Genomic DNA, 26,906 nt, shown 5'->3' on the forward strand with positions numbered 1-26,906 from the left:
TAAAGACTGCACACGGCAGAACAGTTGTCTTTTCTGGACCTGGGCTCTGGAAGCAGCCCCACAGTTCTAGAATGTGGGAGGCAGTGGTTAATGTCTTCACCTGATTGCAGCACCTCTCAGTGGTACGGTTGCTGGGAGAGCCACCTCTACTTTATCCTAACCCCCTGTGGTTTCTTCTGCTCCTCTTGATATAGAGGAGCAGGTGTTCTTATCCCCCGTCTTTTTTTTTCTGGAGTGCAATGGTGCAATCTTGGCTCACTGCAATCTCTGCTTCCCAGGCTCAAGTGGTCCTCCCACCTCAGCCTCCTGGTAACTGGGACCACAGGCATGAGCCACCATGCCTGGCTAATTTTTGTACTTTTTTATTTCTTTATAGAGATAGGTTTTGCCATGTTGCCCAGGCTGTTCTCCTTTGAAGCAATCTACCCACCTCGGCCTCCTAAGTGTTGGGATTACAGGTGTGAACCACCAAGCTAGGTCCTTATCACCTTTTAACTGTTAAGAAACCGAGAAACAGGGTTAAAAAATGCAGTACAGTTTCTTTAACTTCCTTCAACAAGTGTTTATTAATAATGCCCTTTCTGCGTGCTAGGAAAGGTTCAAGGTGCCAGGGACAGAAAAGTAAGATATCTAATTCCTGATGAACGGCAATGCAGTGGAAAACACTTGCAAAATCAAGTCACTTAAATATAGTGAGGGATAAGATTATGGAGAGCCCTGGGTGCAGTGGGAGCCAGAATGAGGGCCAGGTGGGGCTATCTGGGGGACAGAGGAGGGCCTCTGGGAGAGTAAACCTCAGCTGAGCCTAAAAGGATATAAAGCAAGGTCGGAATGCTTTTCCAGGGCTTTGAGCAAGGGCCAGAGCATGGATCAGTGGGGAATGTGCTCTTAAGTATTAATAAAATGCAAATTTCCAGGTGGGAAATGGTGAGAAATGAGGCCAGAGGAAGGTATGTAGGTAGAGGTCAGGTGCTGGGGGACTTTACATGTGCCTTACTAAAGAGATTAAACTTTGCTTTTGAGGTGATAAGATCCCTTTGAGGATTTTATTGGGGGAATGATATGGCTAGACTTGCACTATAAAACAGTAGATCTGGCAGAATGGAGAGGATGAATTCAGTGGAGAAAAACTGGCAGTGAGAGCAGATGCTAGGGTGTGTTTGAGGACTGGGTCTGCAGGGTGTGGTTTCTGATTCACCTGGGATGACGGGAGAAGTGATTATTCCACTCATAGAAAGGCAGACATAAAGGGGTAGGCTTGCAGGGCCGTGTATTAAATGCAGACATGGACAGGTTGAATTGAAGCCTCTCTGTTGTATCCAAGGGGAGATGTCCAGCCAGAAAACAAAGTATTTTCAATTCAAAGTTATAGTAAAGAAAGGCAGAACTGGGTGATGGTTTTCATAAATGAATGGATGAACGAATGAACTAATGAATGAATGTATATCAAGTGCTCTGTGTTTTTTAAATTGATACATATGATTATATCTGTTATTATGTATACTATTGGCCATCAGAACAATGATCCTATTTCTTTCTAATTCTTTATAGAACTTACTAGATAGCCAATCCACTGACCCAGCGGTCTGCCAATTATTTTGGTAATTTGAAACATAAACCTTGACTCATTTTGAACTTATCTGGCTACTATTCCAACAGACTACTGGCTGTGAGAATCACAGCTAGAATTAGCTAGCAATAAGTGAATTTTTTGCTTTTGGTTATATGACGTATTTTCCCATCTTGAATATGTTTTTAGAAACTTGATCTTGGTCAGGCACGGTGGCTTACACCTGTAATCCCAGCACTTTGGGAGGCTGAGGCGGGAGGATCATGAGGTCGAGAGATCAAGACTATCTTGGCCAAAATGGTGAAACCCCATATCTGCTAAAATTACAAAAATTAGCTGGGTGTGGTGGTGCGCACCTGTAGTCCCAGCTACTCAGGAGGCTGAGGCAGGAGAATTGCTTGAATTCTGAAGGTGGAAGTTGTGGTGAGCTGAGATGGTGCCACTGCACTTCAGCCTAGGTGACAGACAAAATAAAACAAGAAACCTGAACTCATCAGGAACCTTTCTGCATAGCTACCTGCTAGAGGCTTAAGTTGGGTATCTACCACACTTCTTCCTTTTAAAGTATCTATGGTTATATTATGTTTTATTATTGTATTATCTGACCTTCCCATCCTCTTGAGAGTTTTTGACCCTGAGATTATGTCTATATTTTTATCTGAACAGTTCGAATTCCTCATTCCTGAAGGCTGGTGCCCTATATCCTCTTGTATGACTTAAGAATGCAAAGATGACTTTGTTTCCTCACAAGATTCTTGTCACTTTTACCAACACAAGTTCTCCTTTAGGGGTCAGAATTCAGTCCAAAATACGTGCTCTCTCAACTGTTGCTTTTGATAAGGCAAGAGCCTTTTCCCAAAAATTCTGAAAAGCAATGTTTTCTAAATGAGCAATGTATTTTCAAATACAAGCTATGCTTGGTCATGCACCTTCTTGTTAGTTTAATTAATGAGTTATTGTCAAGAGTCCTCTGGGAACTCTCAAGAAATGAGATGATTCGTTTCCTGAGATTATGTTGGGTTTAAGGACTCTTAAAGAGAATTAGCCTGGCAATGTATAAGTAGGTGGACTTCAGCATTACTACTGGGTGGACAGATGGCTACCATCATGTGTGGATAATTGGTTGACCCTGCTGGTTCAGTTTGCTTTAAAAGTGATATGAACCTTTAGCTTATCACACTGGTTACAAGGAAGAGATGGAATGAGTTAATTTATCCAAATGTCTGTTTCAGAAATTTCTTAAACCAAAAGCATATGCCAGGTGAGATTTCTCCTCTTGTGAGAGATTTGTAGGGGAAGATTACTTAGTCTCCCATTGACATTTATTCTTCTGCCTTGTAACCTTACAATTTGGTTTAACCCCTAGCCTTTTTGTAGCAGTATCTTTTTTTTTTTTTTTTTAATTTCAGACAGGGTCTTGCTCTGTCACCCAGATCGGACTGCAGTGGTGCAGTCATGGCACACTACAGCCTTGAACTCTTGGCTCAAGCAGTCCTCGCACCTCAGCCTCCGGAGGAGTAGCTGGGATCACAGGTGGGCACCACCACACCTGACTAATTAAAAAAAAATTTCTGTAGAAAATTACATTTTTCTCATTATATTTGTCAGGCTGGTCTCAAACTCCTGGCCTCAAAAGATCCTTATACCTCGGCCTCCCAAAGTGCTGGGACTACAGGCATGTGCCACCACCACACCTGGCCAAATAAATTTTAATAATGTCAATACGAGATGAAGTGTTTGTATTCAGTGATATCATGAAAAGATTTATGTCAAGTATTAGAATCCCAAGGGTGTAAAACTAAAATCTCAAAAACATGAGAAAGGTGAAAGAAAGAATTTTGCATCTAATTTGGATTTAAGAAGGGCCCTGAAGCCCTGTGATTCTAAAGAAGGCTTGAATTGAGTGACTTCTCATGTCAGGCATCTTACCAGCTCAGTGGGTAATGAAACAAGTGTCGGGCAGATTTTCTTCTCTGCTTCCCTCTCCCTCCCTCTTCTCCTTCTCCTTCTTCAATACAAAGGATAATGTAAAATCAGTTCAATTACTTAAGTGCTGCTCAGTTTTTCAAGGGCTTGCTTCCTTGTTCTGTTATAGTCTGTCTTGGAGACTTTCCTCAGTATATACTTTCCTTCAACTTTTTACTTTTTAATTTCTAAGACCACAGAAAAATTGGAAGAACCGTATAAAGAACACCCATGAAACCTTCACCTAGAGTCACGAATTGTTAGTATTTGCCAATTTGCTCTACTTCTGTCATTGATCTATTTATCTATCCCGTGTATCCATCCATTATTTTTTAGCTGAATCATTTTAGAGAAGGTTGCAGGCATCATGCTCCCTCACAACTACTTAAACATGTATCTCCAATAAATAAGGGCATTTTCCTATATAATCACAATGCCATTCTTGTGCCTAAGAAAATTAACATGAACGGTATGACTTATAGACTATATTTTCTCAGTTGTCTCAAATTATTTATGGCTGCTTTCCCCCCCAGTTCGGGATTTAGTCAGTCCTGAACTGAACCCTGGATTGGATTTACACGTTACAAATTTGTTTACTCATTGCATTTGGCTATGATACTCCTTTAGTCTTTTTTATTCGATAACACATTATGTGCATTTTTTATTTATTTGGTGTATGTGGCCTTGATTTTTTTTTTTTTGAAGAATCTGGAGCAGTTATTGTGTAAAATATCCCACATTTTGGATTTGTCCAGTAGTATAGAATAGTACACAGAAGATGTGTTGTTATTCTCAATACTTTATTCAGGAGGCACCTAATAGCAAGTTGTCCTGCTATTGATGATGTTTAGTTAAGATTGTGATTCTGATCATTCATTTTGAGATTTTGTTTTGTAAAATTTTATTTCCTCATTTGTAGTGAATGATTTGTTTGTTGGTTGACGTTCAGACCATCTGAACATCTTGGCCCCAACACTTTCACCTAGTGATTTTAGCATCCAATGATGATCCTTGTCTGATTTAGTTATTGCTGTGGGGGTTACAAAACAGTAATTTTTCTGTCATTACTATTATATTGTTGTTTCCAAACTTTATTAAGTGTCATTCTAACATAAGAAAAAAATTTCCCTCCTTTGCTCCTCTGTTTTTTAGTGTCATTAGAGACCCAGGTCCTATTTTCATTCAATGTATAAACTGTTACCATCATTTTTCTTTTATATGTTTAAGTTCTCCTCAATTCAGCCAGTTGGAGCCCCATCATGCTGGTTCCTGTGTTCTTTTGAGAGGACTGCATTTATCTCTGAGCACTTCCTTAAACTTTCCTTGCTTTAGCCCAGGATCAGCCATTTCTCCAAGGAGCCCCGGTTCCTGTTCCTGGTGAATGTTATATGGAAACCAAGCATTGCCTTAGAGACTTAAACTGCAAGGATTCTCTTCCTTGTATTTGGGCAGATACAGTACCAATGAAGGGGAGACCTGGAAAACATTCATCTTCTCTGAGAAGCCAGTGTTTGTATATGGCCTTCTCACAGAACCTGGGGAGAAGAGCACTGTCTTCACCATCTTTGGCTCGAACAAGGAGAATGTCCACAGCTGGCTGATCCTCCAGGTCAATGCCACGGATGCCTTGGGTAAGCTGCTGCCTCCTTGGACACTTTCACATGGATATGCATTGACCTCCTGTTGCATGCAATGCACCAGCTTAGATTCTGTGTACTCAGAAGAGCTTGAGATTCATTGGGAGAGATGGGCACGTAAGAGTTAGCAAAAAGCATAGGGAGGTAAGTGAGGGTTTGCTCAATTCTTCTTAGTAAGACTTTGTGTTATTCTTTGTATCTTAGTTTCCTCATGCAGTTCCTAGCATATAGGAGGTTTAAATATATGTCTGCTGAATATGTAGATAAATGCATGACAAACATATTTCCAAATCAGCAGTGCCAATTGTACGTGCCTCACTCTCTGTAAATCAGTGTGCCAAACAATGCAGGGCCCTCTCAAAGACATCTGTGATCTACTTGTGATCTGCTAGTCTGCATACAGGATGTGTATCCAGACTAGCAGATCTCTTCAGTATCCTTTCCCTGCTTCCCCATGTTGTCTTACTCTTTCTTACTTCTCAGCCTTGGCTAACCTGATTCTAGCCTTGGCTGACCTGAATTCTGCCTGGGATGCCCTGTTGCTTCTCACCTCCACCCATTCAGCCTGTGCTACTCGAAATCCTTTTCATATCTCAGGATCTGACGGAGTTGCTGCTGATATCCCAACCAGGAGACATCTCTCTTCTTCTCTAAGTCCAGAACATAAGTGTACTCATAACTTTGTGTCTGTCACCCAGTATGTTTCACCTTCCATTGACTAAATTATAAAGCCTTTAAAAATAAGAACTTGCCCTGTGTGTATATTTATTCCACCTACTGGAAAGCCCGATAGCCTTACAGTCAGTAGGAGTTTAATAAGTTTACCGATTTGCATGACATTGAATCAAAAGTTGTGTATCAGCTTCGGGTAGTATCCAATCTGACTGAAGACGCGCATGTAAGAGACACAAAGTGCCAACATAGAATAGGCATACTTTGAAATGCTTGTGGAAAGCACCCTACTTACATTTCCATGAACATGGTAGATGGAGTAACAGTGCAAGATGTCTTACCATTTTCCAGCCTCTTTCCATGGAGATCCTGTACCTTCAAGTAGGGCCAGTGAGCCCTCCATTGACCTCAGGCCATACTACCAAAAGTGCCCTCACTGCCTCAGGAAGCAGGCAGGAAACATTAACCCCCAATGGTGTTGCTCATCAAGGATTCAGCCATTCCCTAGTTCCCTAGGAGAGAAACACTTCCGAGTACTGTTCCTGAAGGGCACTGCTGACTCTTCTGAAGTATTTCAGAATTTGGATAGTTCCTAAAGGTGGCTTGCTTCTTCCCAACTTTTCCACTTTTCCAGGCAAATGTCTGTGTTTCAGGTATCCTTTTCATTTGCACAGGTGCTGCCCACCCTCAAAGCAAGCCGATCGGAGGGTCTGTGTGCTTGTGGGGTGGCAACAGGATAGACAGGAAGTGGGAGTTGAGGCCAGGCACTTGAGGCACAGCAAGAAACCCCGCCTGGGCCTGCATCTAATGCTTCGTGCTGTGTTCCTTTTTCCTTAGGAGTTCCCTGCACAGAGAATGACTACAAGCTGTGGTCACCGTCAGATGAGCGGGGGAATGAGTGTTTGCTGGGACATAAGACTGTTTTCAAACGGAGGACCCCCCATGCCACGTGCTTCAACGGAGAGGACTTTGACAGGCCGGTGGTCGTGTCCAACTGCTCCTGTACCCGGGAGGACTATGAATGGTTAGTTCTTTGATGACTGGGGACTGAGTTGTGTTTTATTCAGTCAGCAATGTGGGGGGAACAAACTAGGCATGATCCTTTTCCCTGAGCAAAGGAAGGAATAGAAGGAAACAAGTATTTATGAAGCATCCTTTATGAGCCAGGAACTGTGCTAGGCATGTTTCATGTAAGTAAGTTGTTTTCTTTAGTTCTTACAGTCAGGTAATGTGATAGAGGTGTCTAGGGGAGCTGCAGCCATTTCTTCAGGAATACATAGCTCTGGGATTTATTTCTATTAGGGTAACCCAAAAATATGCTGAAGGTTTCATTGTTGCTAATCCTTTTCCTTAGGACCCTATTCTAGAGGGAATTTGTTTATTTATCTGAAATGAGGGGATGTTAGTGTGTGTGTGTGTGTGTGTGTGTGTGCATCATTTATTGTTCCTTGAGCAAAATATCCAAGGCACTGCTGTGAATGCTAAAAGTAGGAGAAGTGACATGTGCATAGCTAATTAACACAGGAGGTGGAAAAGAACAGGTGCCTCAGAGGAGAAACCGGTACTTTTATTATGACTGTTGAAAGAAAGGAGAGGGCTGTGGATTGCTGTTGGGGAATCAGGAAATGTATAGAAGAAGTACTGTTTGAGCTGGACTCTAAGGAGCATCTAGATTTGGAGACAGCAGTGTTTTGAGATCATGTAGCTGCAACAGGCAGGTGTGGAGGCAGCAGGGTGTGGTTGGCAGTTGAGTTGGGATGCCTCGTTGGGTGTATGACTTGGGGATGATGATTGGAGATAAGACTGGAAAGACAGAGTACAGTAGGGTAGAGAGACCTTAGAGGGGGTGAACCTTATCCTATAATCAGGAGGAGGCCTTTAGGGGCTTTTGAGGAGAGTTAATGATCAGAACAGAGCTTAGCTGTAGGAAGAGGATTCTAGGGGCAGAGTATTCAGGATCTCAGCACTCTTGGACAGTCACTGTAGTTTATAATTCAGCATGAAATTGTAGTTTAGTCAGGAGCACTAAGAGAGCCATGGGTATTTAATATAAATACACAACTCATATTTCAGTGGTTGCTGAGACACCGAGGAACTAGATTTTGCTTTGGGCAGCTGTAGTTGTCTTGACTAAAGCCAGAAACCTCTGACGTGTTCTAAACCAGAGGTTGGAACATGGTCATATAGTAAATGTTGTAGACTTTGTAGGCTATATGGTTTCTGTGATCTGTTACAACTACTCGCTCTGCCCATGGCAGTGCCCTTGGATGAATGAAAGCAGCTGTAGGTGAATGAATGTGGCTGTGATCCAGTACATCTCTGTTTACAAAAATGGCCAACCAGATTTGGCCATTTCTGTTCTAGACCAGTGCTTCTGAAACTTTAAGGTGCATATGAATCACATGCAGATTCTGCCTTGGTCACATGCAGATTCTGCCTTTGTCACATGCAAATTCTGCCTCAGGAGGTCTAGGGGTTTGCATTTCCATCAAGCTCCCAGGAGATGTGGATGCTGCTTATCTGCACATCCATCAGTTGAGCAGCAAGGCTTAGAACATAGAAGACAGTCTTTTCCTTAGAAAGGTGTGTGCTCCCAAGGTAATGACACAGACTCTTTAACAGCAAAAGCACAGAGATGGATAATGTTCCCAGTGACGTCAGTTCCATGCTGTTTGCCTTCTCCTCTTTCTTAGACACCTCTGCATTATAGTCTAATCGAATCTGAGAGCTTTGTTGGCCTCAGGTAGTCCTTCCCAGACTGGCTTGAGACTGGAGAAGTCCTAATCCCTGAGAAATCATAGTGCCCTCTCTCTCCCCTTTTCCTATCCCCAGTAAGTACTTCAAAATAAAATTAAGACTGAATTAAAAAAAGGTAAGAATAAAAAAAATAAAAAAAATTAAAAAATAAAAAAAAGGTAAGAAATTCTAACAAATCTTCGTGTTTTTTCTTTATGACATTTAGGCTTAAAAAAATAACATTGAATCTTCTCTCTTGTCCCGCATTCCCCCAACCCCCAACAAAAAAAAATCCACCAAAAAAAAAAAAAAAAAGCAAAGAAAGAAAAAAGAAATGGAGCTTGGTGAGCCCTCCTGGGTAAACTGGCCTGGCTTCTGCTAGTCTACCATGCCCAACCCATCTGCCTTACTCTAGCAAGGTTCTAACTTGCTGGATTCTCACCCTTGCTTATATGTGGAGTCTTTTTATTATAGACCAGTCAAACTGCCTGCTCTGCCCCTCATGGAGTTGGGTTGCAGGCCAAATGAGATCATGGGGTAATGACCCTATGAAATGGTAAGGGGTATATGGATGTTAGCCACTCCCCGCTCCACCCCCGTTGTTTTTCTGTTTGCTGTAGCGGCTGGAAGGCAGCCAGCCCAACTGCATGACTCTTGGAAATGTTTGATGGCATTAGACTATGGCAGTGAGAAGGAAAATGGTCCCAAGATGGATATCAGATGAGATGAGAACGAGCAAGCTTATCGTATTTTTTCATTAGTTCAAGTACTGGTTGACAACTGTATTTGAACACCAGGTTATTTCTGATGGTTCTTTCAGACCACACTGGGAAGCCCAGCTACTGGCCCATGTTTCCTGATTTCAGTGGTAGATTCTTTTATATCCATATGTTTCTTGACATTGCCAAGTCATACAGCTTTCAAATTCTTGACTGCAACCCCTAGAAAGTAATACATTTTCTATTATGACCCTGTATCTACATATGTATACATATGTAGATACATACATACATATAACGAAAACACAAATTTTATGCAACAACATTTACTTTCAAATGTATGATGGGGCATTTTGCAATATTTTATTCTTTTTTTGGGAGGGGAAGAATCTGGTCTTGGAATTCCCAAGTCCTTCACAGTTAACTAGGTCATGACCTACAGTCAAAGAAAGCTGCCCGGGAAGACTGCTTTGCTATTGGAGACAAATAGGTAATTAGTTAATGCTTCATCTGGTTCCTAAAAAGATGCAAAGTGGCCATTCATTAATAATGAACTGAGGTAATGAAAGAGGCATGTTTGATACAGTGACAAAACTGCTGCCTTTTGAACAATGCTTTACAAATTATTAAATGTGGATTATGGTATAATGCACACACAACTCTGCTCTGTATCTGTTAATACTTTTCAAGTAAGAAATGTTTAATAAATATTTGGGGTTTTTCTTTTTGTTTTTTTGAGACAGAGTCTCACTCTGTCACCTAGGCTGGAGTGCAGTGGTGCAATCTTGGCTCACTGCGACTGCCACCTCCCAGGTTCAAGCCATTCTCTTGCCTTAGCCTCCAGAGTAGCTGGGACTACAGGTGCGCATCACCATGCCCAGCTAATTTTTGTATTTTTAGTAGAGACAGGGTTTTGCCACGTTGCCCAGGCTGGTCTGGACCTCCTGACCTCAAGTGATCCACCCGCCTCGGCCTCCCAGAGTTCTGGGATTACAGGTGTGAGCCACCATGCCAGGCCTAAATATTTGTTGAATTGAGGAGAGCAAATGAATGCATTCTGGTAGAGCACATGAACATGGAATATATATTCTGTTCTATAATTCTTTGAATATATTCTATAATCCATTGAATTATAGACTTTACAGCTTGGGCAGGGCCTTGGAACATTCATAGTACAGTCACCTCGTTTTAGAGTCATCTTCAACCGAGGCCTCTTGCTTCCTACTCCAGGATGCTGCCCATCGAGCTGAGAGGTTTGGCAGATGTGACTCCAGATCACAGGAGGTCTCATGAACCTAACTACTGTGTCTCAAAGTACAGGATGATTTAAGTAGTACGTGGGCATAGTCTTAAATAACATTGAACCCTTAGTCAAAACAAAATCTTTTTTTTTTTTTTTTTTCTGAGACAGGTTGTTGCTGTGTTGCCCAGGCTTGAGTGCAGTGGTGTGGTCACAGCTCACTGTAGCCTTGACCTCCTGGGCTCAAATGATTTTTCCACCTCAGCCCTACAAGTGACTGGGACCACAGGTGTGCAGCACCATGCCCGGATATTTTATTTATTTATTTATTTATTCTGTAGAGATGGAGTCTTACTATGTTGTTCAGGTTGGTCTTGAACTCCTGGGCTTAAACAATTTGTCTGCCTTCAACTCCCAAAGTGTTGGGGTTACAGGCATAAGCCACCATGCCCGGCCCCAAATAATTTTTTTAAAAGGCTATTCTTTTAAAATTTCTGTTTTACTTCTGTGGATTCTATCAAGAAGAAAGTCTCATGGGGTGCTAGTAATTCTGTAACATTTGCCTAATCCCTTTTAACAGAGAGGGCAAGTCTAGAGTCTTAGAGTAGGGAAATGGATCTGGCAAAAATTTAATGTTATTTTGATTTGGCATGATGATTTGTATTTTTTTGTCTATTTATGGCATATGATTGTGCTTTTCCAACTGTGGAAATCTGATATTAATTTTCTTTTGAAGATGTATTTTATATAAAAAGTAAACATTCTTTAAAGGGACATGTTAAATAACTTCCAATAAAAGTGAAAGGTAGTAAGGTAAAGTCAACATAATTTGTGCTGGAATACCTGAAATGTATAAAGCAGTGGCCTTAACAAACCCCAATTGCCTTTTTAGTGACTTCGGTTTCAAGATGAGTGAAGATTTGTCATTAGAGGTTTGTGTTCCAGATCCGGAATTTTCTGGAAAGTCATACTCCCCTCCTGTGCCTTGCCCTGTGGGTTCTACTTACAGGAGAACGAGAGGGTATGTATCACAGAGGTTGCTCTGTAAGGTTCATAGGGGTCTGCACGTGGAGCAAGAAAGCATAGAGAACCATCTGGATTCCTCTATACTCTGAATTCTAGAATTCCAAGTTAACAGCCTGCAAGTAGTTTGGGCAACATTTTAAATTATGGTATTTGTAAATTCTCCTACCTCCAGTGAGAAAAACATTGCCAGTCTGTGAACATCCCTGAAACTCTAGGAATATCTTAAGTCATCAACTTCAGCAAAGAAACATCTTTCGCGTTTCTTTGTGTTCAAGAGATATAGTTAAAAATCTTGGCCGGGACAGTGCCCTAAATTGTCTGGGCCTGCCTATTCTAATTATAAGCAGAACTGACTCGGCACTACTGAACATCTTCTTTCTAGTTCTAAAGGGAAATGAATGGATGGACTCTATTGACTGTGGGTAGTAAATACATTCCCACCCGGGGTGCCTTCGTGACTATTATTCAATATTTCTGACCTCTTGCTCTTGGGGTGGGGTGACAGCTACCGGAAGATTTCTGGGGACACTTGTAGTGGAGGAGATGTTGAAGCACGACTGGAAGGAGAACTGGTCCCCTGTCCGCTGGCAGGTAAGAGGGATGATTTCTTGAGACATTGTTGAAGCAGTATCACGATCTCACCAAGGTCCAGACTTGTGGCTCCGCTAATGGGGTGGGGGAAAAACAATGGCATCACAAGCATCACAGGGTTTCCTTTTTTCCCTAAAGTTGGTATCTACACTGAATGTATACATTGCTATACCCTTTTTTAGGAATGGAAAGTATTTTGTGTCAGCTCAGTTTCTTTGAGGGAAATTCCTTTGTCAATTGAGTAATATTTATTCAGCATCCATTGGTGTAGAAAGGTGCCCACAGGCTTTTGTGTGTTCCTTAATCTCTTTGTCAAAGTTGAGTGTAAAGGGGTGTGTGACTCCTTAGGAAGTAGCTAAGTGATCTATCTTAACTTTATAATAAAAATAACTATAACTAAAATTTTAATGGAATTTTATAGATTTCAGTGTACTTTTTCATGTGTTGCCAGTTTAATCCTTTTAACAACTCAGGGAAGCAGATATTATCAGCTTTGTTTTTTCTTTACTGAAGCATGTTCAGAGGAGGTTAAATGGCTTACTTAAGGTCACACATCTAGTAAGTGACAAAGTTGAAATTCAGACTCTAAGCCTCATGCTCTTCATAGGACATTGCCCAAATGGCAAATAAATGTCATTCTCGCTATTTTAGATAATCATTATGCATGCTAATGAAGAAAAGCTTCTCTGGAGTGATTACACATGCGGTAAAGGTATAGTGTGTTCTAAAACACATTTCTGCTAGGTTTAGTGGTGATGTAACATTGGGTCTTTACAATATAGACGTGAAATTATGATACTTTGAAAAATAACCTCTTAGCTGCTTGTTTGTCTTCACTCTGTTTCTAGTTCTTGTTCATTTAAAGCTTCTTTATTCCCTCTGTGCTCTCTTTCCTGCCCACACCTCTTGGTGAAGGCAAATGGCTGGAGTTGAGTTGACGTCCATCTGCGGTGGGTGGTGGTGTCTATGTGGATGGTCATAAGGGCTGAATGAATCATGAAAGAAGCATGTGGTCTCTGTAGGCAGGGCAGGGCAGCCCTCTCATTTGCTCATTGCTGCCAGCTTGCCCTGGTGTTTTTCATGCTAAGCTCGTTAGTCCCTTAATTTAATCTTTCATCATTACCAGAGTAATTAACATACCTCACTATGGAGACTTAAAAAGAATCACCACTTCAGCAAATTCCAACAAATGAGCAGATAATATTCAAATATTTCCCTCACAAGAGCTGTTATTGATGAGGACATGGGTTAGTAGGGTTTGAGTGATTGCTCTTAAGGGGCCGGAGTGCATATTTTGTAATAAATATTTCTGAAGATAATTCAGCAAAGGACAAAGCAGTTTGTTTAAAGCCATTTAAACTGGCAGGAAAGCTATTTTCTCTTCTACTAGGAGAAGATAGAACAGGGAATGAAGTGGAAAAATCTCATTCCATTATAGGCAACCTCCTATGTAAAAGAGAAAAAAAAAAAAGGCATGGAATAGGAGGCAGGGATGTACCAGGAAAGAAAAAGATGCTTTCATAGGACTAATGGGAGCCATAACATCTTTGCAAAGATGATGTAATCTGGGCATCTGGAAGCATTTTTTAAATGAAAGAATTTTTCTTCCTTTTACAATTACTATGAAAACACACATTCCTAGGCTGTGCTCCTGTATGGCCAGGACCAGCCAAGAATGCCATTCTGTTTCTAGGTTAAGCATTGCCCACTGGAATGCCACATGCTGCTCTGAGCATAATCCTAAAGCAAGTATTTCTGGATTCAGGCTCTGCTGTACAAGTATTAGTTTCTTAGAGGAAAAAAGAACCCAAAGTGACAGAATGAGGTTTATAGATGCTGGAGAGAGATGTGGGGCAAAAGGCTTGCTGCTGCGAATGTAGCTTTCATGTCCCCTGTACCTTAGCTGGCCCCCTCCCTGGGAATGACAGCAGGAAGGTTTTCTTGACAACCAAAAGGGGAGGTAAGTTACCATGTGATGGTAGCATAGATACTTCTAAAGTGACCTGGAACCAAAGAAAAGGAGGGAAAACTTACCTTATTAAAAATTGTAGGTAGATTTATTTTTTGATGCATTATCTATATTGAAACCTTTATAAAGAAGGTGACTGGTACATGTTAACTCACTGAGTGTATGGAATCAGGAGGTGGGCTAACCCAGGCATGCAGCAAATGAATTCAGATTTGCATCTTGGTCCCATATACAACACACTTGGTCCAAGATGCATGCTTTAGATACAGCTGCTGATGTGCTGCTTGTGTCCACTCTTGGGGAAAAATCTGAATGTTTTCCAGGCTGTTCCCTAAGTGGAAAAGAGAAGGTACTGGGTCTTCCTATTTCCAGTTGTCTGACATTAAGTAAGTATCTTCAGCACTCAGAACCGTCATTTCTACATCTGAAAAATCATCCACACTAGTATCTATATCATAAGAGCAGCACAGTATAGTGGCTAAAGCATAGACTCTGGATCCATGGTGCCTGGGTTCAGATCTCGGTTCTGCCACTTGCCAGTTGTGTGACCTTGGGTGAGTTACTTAAGCTCTCTGGTCTCAGTTTTCTCATTTGTAAAATTTGGTTAGCAATAGTCCTGCCATCAGGCAGTTGTTATGAGGCTTAAATAATGCCAGATAGGTAGTAAGCACATGGTATACAATATGTACACAGTTTGTATTTGTGGAGTAGAAAAAATTTTTGTGATGATTATGTTGTGGTACATTTTGTAAACAGCCAATAACGAAGGCATTATTAATATTTTTGAAGATCTAAGAGGTTAATACAATTGCCATATGGTGTGAACAATATGAATAAGTGAGCAAATTGATTAGAGAGCTTAGTTACAAGGCTTCAGTGACTAATCGTCTCTCGTCAACAAGATTATGGTGCTGCGGTGATCTAGTCATGTGAGGAGAGAGAACAGGGCAATTGGTCTAATTAGGTTGGCAAGTGTGACTTGAAGACTTTTAGGCTTAGCTCAGAAGTATGGCTGTTGAAGCATGCTTATTGGGAGATTTAGATTAAAGAAAAATGTAACAAGTAAAACACTTGCAGGCGAAGAAACAGATTCATTGGAGTTTATGTAACTTGCCTGAGGCAGAAATGTGATCCCATTACACACCTCTTGAGTCTTGATTTCTGTGCTCCTTCAACTTGATCCACACCACATGCCAATGGATTTGAGGTTTGCATGTGAGAAACAAATAGGGCAGACATGCTAGGACCTCTTCTGCATCCCCTGGGTCCAACCTCCCACATGTCTTATGTGTCTGGCAGAGGAGAACGAGTTCATCCTGTATGCTGTGCGGAAATCCATCTACCGCTATGACCTGGCCTCGGGAGCCACTGAGCAACTGCCTCTCACTGGGCTACGGGCAGCAGTGGCCCTGGACTTTGACTATGAGCACAACTGTTTATATTGGTCTGACCTGGCCTTGGACATCATCCAGGTGAGTCAGCGCTTGGCCTCACCCTAGTGGCTGTGCATTGTGACTGCCCAGTCCTGATAAGTTTCAGCAGAATGGCCTATGGAAATGGGCAGTTAGAGGTTTCTAAGTGTTACTCATCCCAGGATCAACAAATAGGTGAAACTTTCCAGTCTTCTGTGTTAGTATTTTTCTTTCTCTGTCCTCGTCTGTTCATAAAGGAAGAATAAAGAAAGCCTGAAATCCGCAAACCTGCTTGTAAGTGAGGTCTTGCTTTTCCTAGTGGGAAGGCGTTGGGACTAGTAATGTAGGATGATTAGTTGTCCCCTATAGTGCCAACTGCCTCTTGAGCATCTTTCTTCCCAAGCCATGATACAGTAACGCTTGACTTACCCATAGCTCACAGAATTATCCACTTCAGTTGTTCTGAACACGGGTAAGAACCAGGTAGGAAGCATTAAAGACCCCTGGACAGGCCAGGTAGATAGCTATACACTCAAAGCCATGCATTTAAAGAAGAGCTATTTGATCTTTATTCATTGCCTACTTAATCCTTTTAGAAAAGCAATTCCAACACATTTTTATCTAGATTCCCAACTCAACAGAAATTTTACAGAGCCTGGGTATTTGAGGGGCTTGGGGTGAGGGATGGCGGTGATACTGAATGGAGCTGTCCAACAATAGCACTTGATGGCTAAGAGCCTCACAGGGAAGGAAGATGAAAGCAGACACAAGGACTTAAATATAACAGCAGTCTGATTTTTCCCTTATTTTAAAAGCATACAGACTCATACATCTCAATAATCTCTGACTTTATTATTGTGATACCACATAATTTAGTAACCAGTGTTCATAATGATAATGCAGAGTAATATACATGATTAAATTCTCTTTATTCTGCTTGAAAAACAAAAATGTAGAACATTTTAGAAATGCTTTCATTAAACCTGGCTTCATGTATCTGGAAAATTTACTAACATAAACCATCTCATCCCTTGCCAGTACTGCCAGTTGAATAAAGGGTTACCCTCCATGGGACTGACTTGGCAGGGGATCATTTGAACAGTTCCTAGCATTTATTATTACTTTTCTCTCTTCAGCGCCTCTGTTTGAATGGAAGCACAGGGCAAGAGGTGATCATCAATTCTGGCCTGGAGACAGTAGAAGCTTTGGCTTTTGAACCCCTCAGCCAGCTGCTTTACTGGGTAGATGCAGGCTTCAAAAAGATTGAGGTATGTGTATTTTCATGCTGTTCTTAATTAAGGGAGCAGGTGGGGCACCTGGGCTTTGAGCCAGATTTGACACAGAGGCAGGGCCCAGTGTGTCACATTACTCTGGAAATTTCCTGCGAGTTTCCAGAGAATGGACCAGCCGAGCCTCTGGAGAGGAGAGAAAAGGGGATAAGTACCTGGGAATTGATCTTTTAGCTAGCAGAAGCTTAGCTAATAACAATAAGTGGTAATATTATTTTTATTTTGTGTATATATATATATACTTATTTAATTTTATGTATATCTTATTTTGTTTTATTTTACTACTTTTATTATTAAACATGATGGCAAAAACCACAATTACTTTTGCATCAACCTAATATGGTATTATTATAATGCTATTATATTATATTATATTATATTATAATAGTTTAGTATAATTGTAGTCAATTAGAGTGATAGTGACAATATCATCATCATCATCATTGTTACTAATCCCCATTTCTCTGCAACTTAGCTACCTAGTAACCTGTCCCGCCTTATATACCCAAGGCAACATGAGGATAATGACCTCTAAACTGCCAAATCATTGTCTGGAGGAATGTACTATGCTCAGCTCACTGCCGCAGCACCTCTTTGTCCTGACTCTGCATGGAGAGATGGCATGTGGGTTAAGTGGGAAGTACACTAGAAGCAGGAAGACACAGAGAGCTAAGAGGAGTTGCAAGACAAAGGACACAGACTTGAGACATAGACCTTGGTATAGGCTGGACTTCACTAGCTCAGTGACATGGGGCAAGGTACTTATGCTTTCTGAACTTAAGTTGCTTCATGCATTAGATGGAGATTCATTTATTCACTCAGCCTTTGACAAGGGTTCTCTGGATGATACATGTGGTTTAGGTTCTGATGATACAGCAGTGGGCAAGACACACCAGTTCCTGTTCCAATAGAGCGTAGATTTTAGTGGAGGAAGCAAAATAATAAAGAAATCAGTTCTGTTGGTGATACATGCTGCAAAGACTCTGAAACAGGGCAGTGTGATTGCGCTTTTGGAGAGTGGGCCAATATTAGAATAGGCAGACAGTGTAGGCATCTTGAGGGTGATGTCTGAGCTGAGCCCTGGCTGAGGAGAGGATGATCTTATGTCCACCCCATGGGGATGCTGATAGAAGTGAACTGGCACCACTGGAAAATTGTCCCGAGAGTCAGAGGCGGGAACAGCGCATTGTGATTAGAAGTTGGGGCAGGTTTCCCAGATGCGTCTGGTCAGGGAAACAGACAGGCATGGAGGGGGCATGTCTGTAGGCAGAAGCCGAGTAGCCACCTTTGGCAATGGGGATCTTTAAGGAGCTCAGATCCATTTCAGCCTCTTTCCCCCTGTTTTTATCAGGTAGCTAATCCAGATGGCGACTTCCGACTCACAATCGTCAATTCCTCTGTGCTCGATCGTCCCAGGGCCCTGGTCCTCGTGCCCCAAGAGGGGTAAGTGTTACCCTCAAAGGAAATAAGTCTTGGATCCACTGCTACAACAATAGATTCTCATAGAAACACAGACTGTGGGACAAAAACTGTTTCTCATGGTGGCGGTTGAAATGATCTATTAATTGAGATGTTTGAGACCACAGCATAGTCATCATGGTCAGGTAACTCCTTTCTTTTTTTGTTAGCCAGTGTCAGAATCTCCTTAGCATCCAGACATCTTGCATCTATGGGTCATTTCTCTAGAAAAGTGATATTAAAAGAGATCCTATGTAGACATAGCCAGGCCTGCTTGGATATTGCTAGGACTTTCTCTTGAGTTTCTCATGGTACAAATATTTAATTCATTCTATCTTTCCCCTTTGTTCCCAGCATGTGTAGGTTTTCTTACTCATAATCAGTGTGCACTTGGGGAAGGCAAAGGTGCTTTTTATTAACTCATTAACTGAAGGAAACATAAGTAAGAGGGAAATTCTGGATTTGACTGTCTGGTTTCTCCTCTCTCATAGCATTTATGATACAGAATAGGCACCATTTTTTCAAAGAAAATTCTAAGAGTGATGTGTGTATTTGGTGGACAACATTTAGAACAGAAGTTTATGAAAAAATTTGCTTCCTTCCTTTTCATTCTTAACCCTTTACCCTCACACTTTCTAGTGGTAATCATTGTTAATAATATCTTGTGTATCTTTAATGATTGCTTTTACTTATATACAAGTATTATCTTCAAAACACACACACATACACACCAAATAGAATCATAGTACAGTTATTATTCTGTACCTTTTAAAACAAACTTACTATGTACTAAAGATAGTTTTGTATGAGCCCATGTAGATTTTTAGATTTCACAGTATTCTATCATAGGTACCATAATGCATCAACTTCCTCTGCTGATGAACATTTAGTTTAATAGACATACATATACATTTCTTTGTATATTATTTTTGCATAATTTGATTTTATCTATAGATAAATTCTAGTAAACGAATTTCCAGGTCAAGGAATTTAAGTCGCTTCTGGTATTATCATTACATATTGATATAATAATGCTGAAATAACCAGCCGGATCATTCGAGGGGGGTTTCTGATCTTTTTTGGAGTAGTATTTGAGCTCCCATTTCTCTAGTATTTATGAGATGTGTGTTCTGTCCTCATTTTTGTCAGGGTGATGTTCTGGACGGACTGGGGAGACCTGAAGCCTGGGATTTATCGGAGCAATATGGATGGTTCCGCTGCCTATCGCCTCGTGTCAGAGGATGTGAAGTGGCCCAACGGCATCGCTGTGGACGGCCAGTGGATTTACTGGACGGATGCCTACCTGGACTGCATAGAGCGGATCACGTTCAGTGGCCAGCAGCGCTCCGTCATCCTGGACAACCTCCCGCACCCCTATGCCATTGCTGTTTTTAAGGTGAGTCTGTTTGTTGCTGCCATTGGACAGTCTGCTAGAGCAGGTGAGGAACACATGTGGTCAGGAGCCTGCTGTCCCTGGGCTTTGTGGAGAAGCTGTTTAACTCCTTAAAGGTTGCCTTTTTTCCAAATTTGAGATAACTTGTTTTCAGTCCTATGGAGGGATGCCAGGCAGAGGCGCCGGGAGTCCCAGCTCCCCTGCTGTTCACATTTCAAAAGGTTGAAGGTGAAGGCTCTTCCCATGAACATTCCAAGTTTGCCCTTCAGGGTCAGTGACCTCATTTTGGAGTGGCGTCTTCATTTCTTGTGAGCTTTGCTCACTTTATTCCTTGATGACTTCCGGTGAGCTCTGCACCACCTACGGTGCCTTGCAGTTATTTTTCAACTCTGGAGAGCAACATGGTTCTTCCCAACTCTGGGAAGCAGATTTCAAACTGAGGGGCTTGGGCTTATGTGATAAACTTGAATGCTTATTAGGTAGTTTCTTTTGGGCAGTTCTTTCTGTGGGGATATATGGTGAGGTTTGGATAAAATTGCTGTGTCGTGCATTTAAGTAGAATCTTGATCAGGCTGGTCATTCAGGCAATAAATATTAGTTGTCTCCTGCATGGGGGAGCTCTTACCCTTAGAGAGGGACCAGAATAAAGAACTAAAGAGCTGGACTAATGGGCAAAGGTTTTCTTTTTAGAATGAAATCTACTGGGACGACTGGTCCCAGCTCAGCATATTTCGAGCTTCCAAGTACAGTGGGTCCCAGATGGAGATTCTGGCAAACCAGCTTACGGGGCTCATGGACATGAAGATTTTCTACAAGGGGAAGAACACCGGTAAGGCAGAGTCTTGTCTTTTGTCTTTGCAGAGTTGATCTTCAGAAAGGGGCTGCATGTGGCCAATCTCTGCTCAGAGTAGGAGCTGGCAGCCTGCATCTTTGTTGTCACGACAACATGCACATTATTTAATTTCTTCCTAATGACATCTTAATTTCTTTTCTAATGATACACAAACAGCTGGAAGACAGCATGTTTTTGCCTGCCTAGAGTGTTGGTGCTTGGTGGGTAATTATACCCTCCTCCTGCCCTTGGCCCCTGACTGATTGGTGACGTGGCTTCTGTTGCAGCTGGGAGAGTCCCAGCGTGTGCTTAATCCCTGTTTGGCACACTTACAGGAAGAGACTCTGTGCTGGGTGCTCAGATAGTTGTCGCTTCCCGACAGAGCCTCTTGCTTGTTCTCTGGTTGCCCAGATGACCTATTGCTCACTGACCGTACCTACCTCTGTTGGATTGGCATTGTGTAGTTAGGTGTTGTTTTAATTTTTCCCACCATGAAACTCTAAACCTCATGGAGAAAGATACTGTCTTTTTTATTCCCCGGTAGTTTTACCAGTGTCTAACACTTGGTAGGTGCCCAATTCATATTAGTTGAAAGAATAAGGGATGAAAAGGGAGGGGAAGAATTGCAATGAGTGCAGACAGTGGCTGTCTTAGAGATCTATTGGGTTAGGCTTCAAGAACTGCTATGAGGCTTTGACCTGCTAGTCCTGGAGTCTGAGACTATTCACTAGAAAGCCTTCGCCATTTCATGACTGCCTTTTAATTTTGCTTATCTCCTAGCCATACTGTTGATTCTAGAGGAGAAAGATCAGAGGATTACCAAGAAGAATAGTCCCTTTAAGAATTTCCCTCTTTATCTCAGCAGGATTAAATAGCATCCTGGGTTTGCTGATTCTCCTTTATTGACAAACTGCTAAGTTTTCTGTTTTCAGCTGGAATGTTGATATTGTTTTGTGGTTCTTGGCTGACCCTATACTAAGAGAAAATTGACAGGGGAAATGATACAGTTATAGATACCATTGTTATCTTCTTGGGAATGTGAAGATAGCATGAGAACACCCTTAGAAAACTATAAAATGTCTTACAAATGTAAAACTATATTATTTGCTATGTCTTCACCACTGACTTGTGAGGTAGGGAAGGCTGGTATTATGATCCATGATTTATAGATTAGGGAATTAAATCTCAGATATTAATTAGCTTTCCCAAAGTACCCTCCCTAGTTTAAAAGCTGGGCTTTTGTTGCAATTCTGCCACTAAATAGAGAAGTCACATTCTTTCTTAGAGGAGGCACCTGTTTTAAAATAAGGAGGAATGAAAGAATCTTGCTTCTCAGCTCCAGTGACTGAAATCTTCAGGCCTTTGTTTGACGGAGGACGTTCAACCCTACTGATCTGACTTGCTAGCTAGCAGAGTGGATTTTTAGCATTTCTCCAAGTTACCATTTAGTCCAAAAGAGTGGGTCTTCATTTCTACAAGTGCATGTAAACGTGTGCCTGATGTGCACACAGGAACGTCTGAAACACCATGTGCAGATGAAGCCAGTGGTCACTCGGTCATTACTCCCCAATCTTGGCTGTCTACTTCATCCCATCAACTTGAGCACAGCTGACATGCAGTCATACTCGTGACTGGGGAGCAGTGGGGGAGGGAGCTTGTGGTCTTGGCACATGCAAACATGGTGTCCTGGTGTCAGACAGGCCTACAATCCTCACCTTAGGTGTAGTTTCCCTTTCATGCCTCAAAGAGTCATCTTCATTTAAGCTAGCCAGAGTCATTTTTAGGGTCCAGAGTGAGGTCCGGTTAGATGACAGGCTGGATTAAAAGGGAGATATGTGTTAGCAGGGCATAGTGGCGCATGCCTGCAGTCTCAGCTACTCGGGAGGCTGAGGTGGAAAGATCACCTGAGCTCGGGAGGTTGAGGCTGCAGTTAGCTGAGATCGTGCTGCTGCACTCCATCTTGAATGACAGAGTGAGACCCTGTCTCAAAGAAAAAAGGTTGGGGGAGATCTGTGTTGGTGAGTAGAACACACACCTGGACCTGTGCAGAGGTGACTGGGACTGTCCCTTTGACCATGGCCATCACCTCTCTGCTCCTTTCTCTGTTTGCCTTTGGGATTCTCTCTTACTTTCCTTTGGTTGTGAGCAGGATACTTCCAGCAGACCTCCTGCCTTCAAACAAGGGCTGAAGAAAGACGTTTTTGTCCTTCTCTTCAGCCCAGTTTGGATTAAATCAAAACTTTTACAGTGGTGTCTGGCTGTCAGTGCTGCCTGTGAGTACTCCGTGTGTCTTGGCCTTGAACTTGTTTGCTCTAACCTGCCTGCTTTTTTGGACACCGAGAGGGTATTTGTACGGATCCCTGGTGTGTTGGCCACTCTGGTCCATCTTTATTATTTTTGTTGTCTTCTCCTAACACATTCAGGAGTTTCTACAGTAGTCCCCCGCTTATTTGCCATTTTGCTTTCTGTGATTTCAGCTACCTGTGGTCAACCACTGTCCAAAAATATATATGGAAAATTCCAGAAATAATTTATGAGATTTAAATTGCTTGCTGTTCTGAATAGTGTGATAAAATCTTGCACTGTCCTCTCCCTGTCCCACCTGGGATGTGAATCCTCCCTTTGTCCAGCGTCTCATGCTGTTGATGCTGCCGGCTCATTAGTCCCTTTAGGAGCCAGCTGGGTTATCAGGGTGTGGAGGTATTGTAGTATGCAAGGAGCCATTATTTTACTTCATGATGACCCTAAACCTCAAGAGTAGTGATTCTAGTAATATGGATATGCCAAACAGAGGTTGTCAAGTCCTTCCTTTAGGGAAAGGGTGAAAGTTCTAGATTTAATAAGGGAAGAAAAAATCTTACACCGAGTTTGCTAAAATCTACTGTGAGAATGAACCTTCTGTCTATGAAATTGTAAAGAAGGAAAAAGAAATTCATGCACAGTATTTATAGGGTTTGGTACTATCTGCAGTTTCAGGAGTCAGCTGGGGGTCTTGGAATTTATCCCCCAGGGACAACCAAGTGTTAAATAATAATAATTGATAGTAACTACATTTATTGAGGGGTTGCTGTGTCATAAGTACCACAGTAATGTGCTTTGGGGCGCTTGTATAACCTGTCTTCCCAAAGACTTCCATATGTACTATTAATATTTCCATTTTATAGATGAGAATATGAAAGTCAGGTTTAGTAACTTGTGTAGGTCACACTTTTAGTAAGTGTTAAGAATTTGCACTGTGGCCTGGTTGACTTCAAAGCTTGAACTTTGATAAAACCACCAGGCTCTGCTCCCTCTCTCATGTGTTGCTGAAACAGCAGTGCCCTGGTACTGTGGCAGCAGTTCAGAAGCACTATTCTAGATTTTGATTGATGATGGTTCATACTAAAAATGTTGTTTACTTGCAACATGTATCAACTTGAAATATTTGGTTATAAATGGATAATAAAAAATGCATTTTTCCTTTATAGGTAGCTGGGTTTTATTTTTTATTTTTATTTATTTAGTTTTTTTGGGTGGGACAGAGTCTTGTTCTGTTGTCCCGGCTGGAGTGCAGTGGCATGATCTCAGCTCACTGCAACCTCTGCCTCCTGGATTCAAGCAATTCTTATGCCTCAGCCTTCTGAGTAGCTAGGACTAAAGGCACGTGCCACCATACTTGGCTAATTTTTTGTAGTTTAGTAGAGACGGATTGTACCACGTTGCTCAGGCTGGTCTCAAACTCCTGAGCTCAGGCAATCTGCCTGCCTCAGCCTCCCAAAATGCTAGGATTTATAGGTGTGAGCCACTGTGCCTGGCCGCTAGCTGGTTTTTAAATGATATTACTGGAGTTTATTCTTTGTAAAGTGCATTTTTTCTTTAAAGAGGTTACTTTGCAAGATTGTTGATGTATTCAGTTGCTCCTACAATGGCTTTGGAGCTTTGGAATGCTTTTGGAGCTTTGGAATTCTCCTTAAGAGCCTGTAGTAAATACATGCTTTTAAATATCTATACTGAGGGCACGTATTTATTATTTGAGGTAGATTTGATTTTGATAATTGCCAAGTGTATAGATACTTGAGATGATGACATTCTTGGCTCCTAAAGTATTTCTGGAGGAATTTCCCAAAGAGGAAATCTGAAAATGATCTGAATATGCCCAGTGAAGACATCACAGGGCTACATGTTTGATCTTCTAAGGGAATGTCTTTGAAGATGATTGCTGTCACTTGTCAACTCTTCTCATTGGGATGATGGTTTTCACATTGCCTGGTCCACTTAAGACAATTGGCATCCTGTATAAAGGGTCTGTGGCTGTGGTAGAACTGCCATCATAGGAGTTGGTGAATTCCCCTTCCATCTTCTTCCAGGTTCTCTCTGATGCAGCTCTCCCATTTTCCATTCTCTGGTTTCATACCAGCGTGGACATTCCTGCCCTGCCTACCTCTCATGATCAGTGACTTGGTGGGCTTGGTTTAGAATTTGCCCCTGGTTACTGCCTCAGAGTACAATTTCATACATCTCTGCCTAGATCAGCCTCCTGAAATAAGATACCCCATTTTGAGTTCTCTACTCTTAGCTCTTGCTTGTTTGGGTAGGAATATTTGCTCTGCATCTGAAAATGTTAGTTACATTATTTTATAGACATGAGCCCTGTGAAAGAAAATCATCCTGCAATGGAGTGTTTTTTTATTTGTTTGTTTGCTTTTGAGATGGGCTCTGTTGCCCAGGGTGGAGTGCTATCTCAGCCAGCTGCAATCTCTGTTTCCTGAGCTTAAGCGATCCTCCCACTTCCGCCTCTAGAGTAGTTGGGATCACAGACACCTGCCCAGGTAATTTTGCTTATTTTTTTGGTAGAGGTGGTTTTTACTATATTGCTCAGGCTAGTCTCAAACTCCTGGGCTCAAGTGATCCTCTGACCTCAGCCTCCCAAAGTGCTGGTATTACAGGTGTGAGCCACTGCATGCAGCCAGTAATAGGCCATTTTTAGATAACATCATATTCTGTTATTGTTCAGGGTTTTGGAACATTGAGTGATCTATTGTTTTTTGACAACAAAACACATGTTCCCACATCTTTTTTTGAGTTGTTTCTCATGAGTGGTGGCTCTATGTCAATTCTGCATTCCCTCTTTTAGCCAGTGGCTTATGCCTTTGAATTAAAGAAGCAGTCTGTGCCCACTAATGGATCAGAGTGAAATGATGCCTGGGACTTCTGCTCTAGTCAACTGGTTAGTCAGCTATAGTAATTAAGCTGTTATGATTGATTATTTGCTGCACCTTTTAGAATGTTTCATCATATGGACTTCCCTTCTTCTGGATGTGTATGTTTTCTCTCCCTGGTAATATCTCTTACTCTTTTTCTTGGTATCATAATAACATTGTTGCCATAGCATTGTGATTTTTATTTTATTTGTAATGTCAGTTAACCAGTGAGGTGCCCACACACTCAGAGCTACTGAGTGTATTATCATCCATATTGACAATGATTGTCATTAATGAACCTTGTCCAACCTATAGGCCAGGATAGGCATGGCTTAGATGAATGCTTGGCTGGGTGGCAACAGATGATTTAGATATGGTGCTGATGTGGGAGAGGGTGTCTCTGTGCACGACATAGCATATGTGAAGAATTAACAATTGAATTTTATCTAAGTTTTATGTTCATTTTTTCCCATTTTCATGATTAGTAATTGCAGTCAAAATCAAGAAAAAGCATGATTTTGCAGTTTCTGTGACCCTGTAGTTGTATCATGTTTCAGAATGTTATAAAATGGTTTATGCATCCTCTTAGCCACCATCCCTGGAACGATGTAGGGGATAGGACAGCACTTTTGCCATCTTTGTTCATCCACAAAGGCTCCTTCTCAAGAGTGCAGTGATGGATTTTACAAACTCTCCCTGGTATTGCCTGAACCAGAGAAAAGATTGGCAGGAGTGGGCTAGATCAGCATGAACTAGTCCTGACATGAATTCGTTGCACAGCAGTGGCCGATGAGTACTGTGCTTGGCTCCTCATTTAGCTCTTGAGCTGCACTCTGGCACAAAGGAATTGAGAAGGGGAGGCCTGGATTTTTGTCCTGGCCCCACCATCAACCAAGTGTATGTTCTAATTAAGGCCTTTGAGGCCCTAAGGAGCAGAAACCACTCAAGTGAACAGTGTTATGGAACAAATAAAGGAGCCCAAAGATGGAAGTCTAGGAGAGCCTCACGGGGACTGGAGCTGTTTTTTCTCTTTTCCTCTTACTAAGCTTCTTCTTTCCATAAGTCTCTTTCTTTTTTAAAAAATAATTTATTCAGCATTTTGAAGGCAATGCTCAACTGTATTATAGCCACCAGTGTTGTGATTACGAAGTCCAAAGACATTCTGATTCTTTTTTAAATTAAAAAAATGTTTTTTTAAGGGACAGGGTCTTGCTATA

The 26,906-nt window shown here is 41.7% G+C and overlaps 1 protein-coding gene across 1 annotated transcript in view; it reads left to right on the plus strand.

Moving 5' to 3' along the window:
• Positions 1–26,906, plus strand: part of SORL1 (sortilin related receptor 1) — a 179,201-nt gene that overhangs the window by 82,675 nt on the left and 69,620 nt on the right. The window contains exons 13-21 of the mRNA XM_021671207.2: positions 4,988–5,166; positions 6,682–6,868; positions 11,432–11,560; positions 12,071–12,156; positions 15,425–15,597; positions 16,674–16,805; positions 18,178–18,269; positions 19,434–19,680; positions 20,368–20,506. Coding sequence (XP_021526882.2) covers positions 4,988–5,166; positions 6,682–6,868; positions 11,432–11,560; positions 12,071–12,156; positions 15,425–15,597; positions 16,674–16,805; positions 18,178–18,269; positions 19,434–19,680; positions 20,368–20,506 — 1,364 coding nt within the window. The remainder of the gene's footprint in view (positions 1–4,987; positions 5,167–6,681; positions 6,869–11,431; positions 11,561–12,070; positions 12,157–15,424; positions 15,598–16,673; positions 16,806–18,177; positions 18,270–19,433; positions 19,681–20,367; positions 20,507–26,906) is intronic.

The sequence above is a fragment of the Aotus nancymaae genome, unplaced genomic scaffold (genome assembly GCF_030222135.1).
Source record: "Aotus nancymaae isolate 86718 unplaced genomic scaffold, 86718_ANA_hifiasm-v0.15.2.pri h1tg000012l, whole genome shotgun sequence".
Classification (NCBI taxonomy): domain Eukaryota; kingdom Metazoa; phylum Chordata; class Mammalia; order Primates; family Aotidae; genus Aotus; species Aotus nancymaae.